Consider the following 1403-nt stretch of genomic DNA (forward strand, 5'->3'; position numbering starts at 1 on the left):
CCCCCGTCATCTCTACGTTTTTGCACTTGCTCATTGGGTCTCCAGCAGATCAAACTCATGTCCCCCTTCGTCACAGCCCCTTCAGTTTGGAATGCTCTAGTGCCAACCACTCCACCCCAGGCACTCTCATACCATACCTGAAATCACCCTGCTTATTCATGAACCCACTTCTTTCTGTCTCTACCACTGGTGTGGAATCTCCAGAGCAGGAGCTCTGTGCTGATCACAGCCGCTTCCCTGGTGCCTGCAATGGGCTTGGCACATAGTAGGTGCTCAGTAACCATCTGTTGGAGGTGTAACCAGCCAAGCTCATGTGGGTCTCAGCTTTCTCAAGTATAAAATAAGAAAGCTGAAGACACTCTCTGAGGTCTCTTTTAGGCTCTTTATAGAACTATGATTTCACGGTCTTGTACCGCAGTATAGTTAGAGAGCCCTCACTTATGGCAGCTCCTGCAAAGCTCTGGGAGGTAATTAACAGGGTGGTAATTATCCAGCTTTTGCATCTGAGAAAACTGCTGACTATGGGTCTGGCCCAACAGGCACAGCTCTCAGATGGTGTAGCTGGATCTAAATCCACAGGGCTTTCAGTGCTGCTCTAAGGATAGCAGAATTAAACAGGAATTTCTAGTCCTTATAAATAGGCTCAAGGAACCACAAATCTGGCTTACTGCACACTAATCCAAAAAAGTACATCATGTGAACTTCTCATTGTTTTCCACGAATACACTGGTAATTTGAGAATGAAAGATCAAACAACGCACGTCCCGCCTCAGGACTCCTCTGACTGTGGAACATCGGGATCTGCGTGCAGAACTATTGGCCTTTGAAGCTCCCATTCGGATCACTTGTTTGAGCCCGCCAGGACGTTCGAAAGCTTTGGGGTGTAGCTCTACAAGCACAGCTGCGCCGTGTCTTGTGGTAGCAGTACGCAGTGGTGAGCTGTGTCCGCCTTGCCCGACAGTAAAACCACTCTGTTGGGTTGTGGTTTGGTTTTCAGAAGCCTGCGGAGGTCCCGGCTCCGTGAAATCAGCAGGGAGACTCCGCGCTCTCTGTCCCAGCCAGCCCGCCGAGCCGGCCGCGGCCGGAGTGCTCGGAGGGCAGGGGCAGCCCCGCCGCGCCCCCACCCCCGGGACCTCGCGCGGCACCGCGAGCGGGAAGGTCCCGGGACCGGGCGCCGCCGACCGGCCAGGCGCCCCGCGGCCCCCGCTCAGCCCCTCGGCGTCCTCCTCACCGGTAGGTGGTCAGCAGCGCCTTGTTGACCAGCACGATGAGGAAGGAGCAGGTCCCGTAGAAGAGCGCCGACAGCAGCTTGGCCACCCGGGAGGGCAGCCGCGCGGAGGCGGGGTCCCGGTCCGCGCCCTCGGCCTGGCCGCCCGCCGTCATGTCCCGCGGCCACCCGCCGC

General features: G+C 56.9%; 1 protein-coding gene across 2 annotated transcripts in view; it reads right to left on the minus strand.

The window, feature by feature from the left end:
- The window catches only part of SLC35D2 (solute carrier family 35 member D2), a 57681-nt gene extending 56278 nt beyond the window's left edge, over positions 1 to 1403 (minus strand). For both annotated transcript variants that reach the window (XM_021677905.2, XM_021677906.1), the window contains exon 1: positions 1232 to 1403. In XM_021677905.2, coding sequence (XP_021533580.1) covers positions 1232 to 1383 — 152 coding nt within the window. In that variant the 5' untranslated portion in view covers positions 1384 to 1403. The remainder of the gene's footprint in view (positions 1 to 1231) is intronic.

Source organism: Neomonachus schauinslandi, chromosome 13, assembly GCF_002201575.2.
Source record: "Neomonachus schauinslandi chromosome 13, ASM220157v2, whole genome shotgun sequence".
Lineage (NCBI taxonomy): Eukaryota > Metazoa > Chordata > Mammalia > Carnivora > Phocidae > Neomonachus > Neomonachus schauinslandi.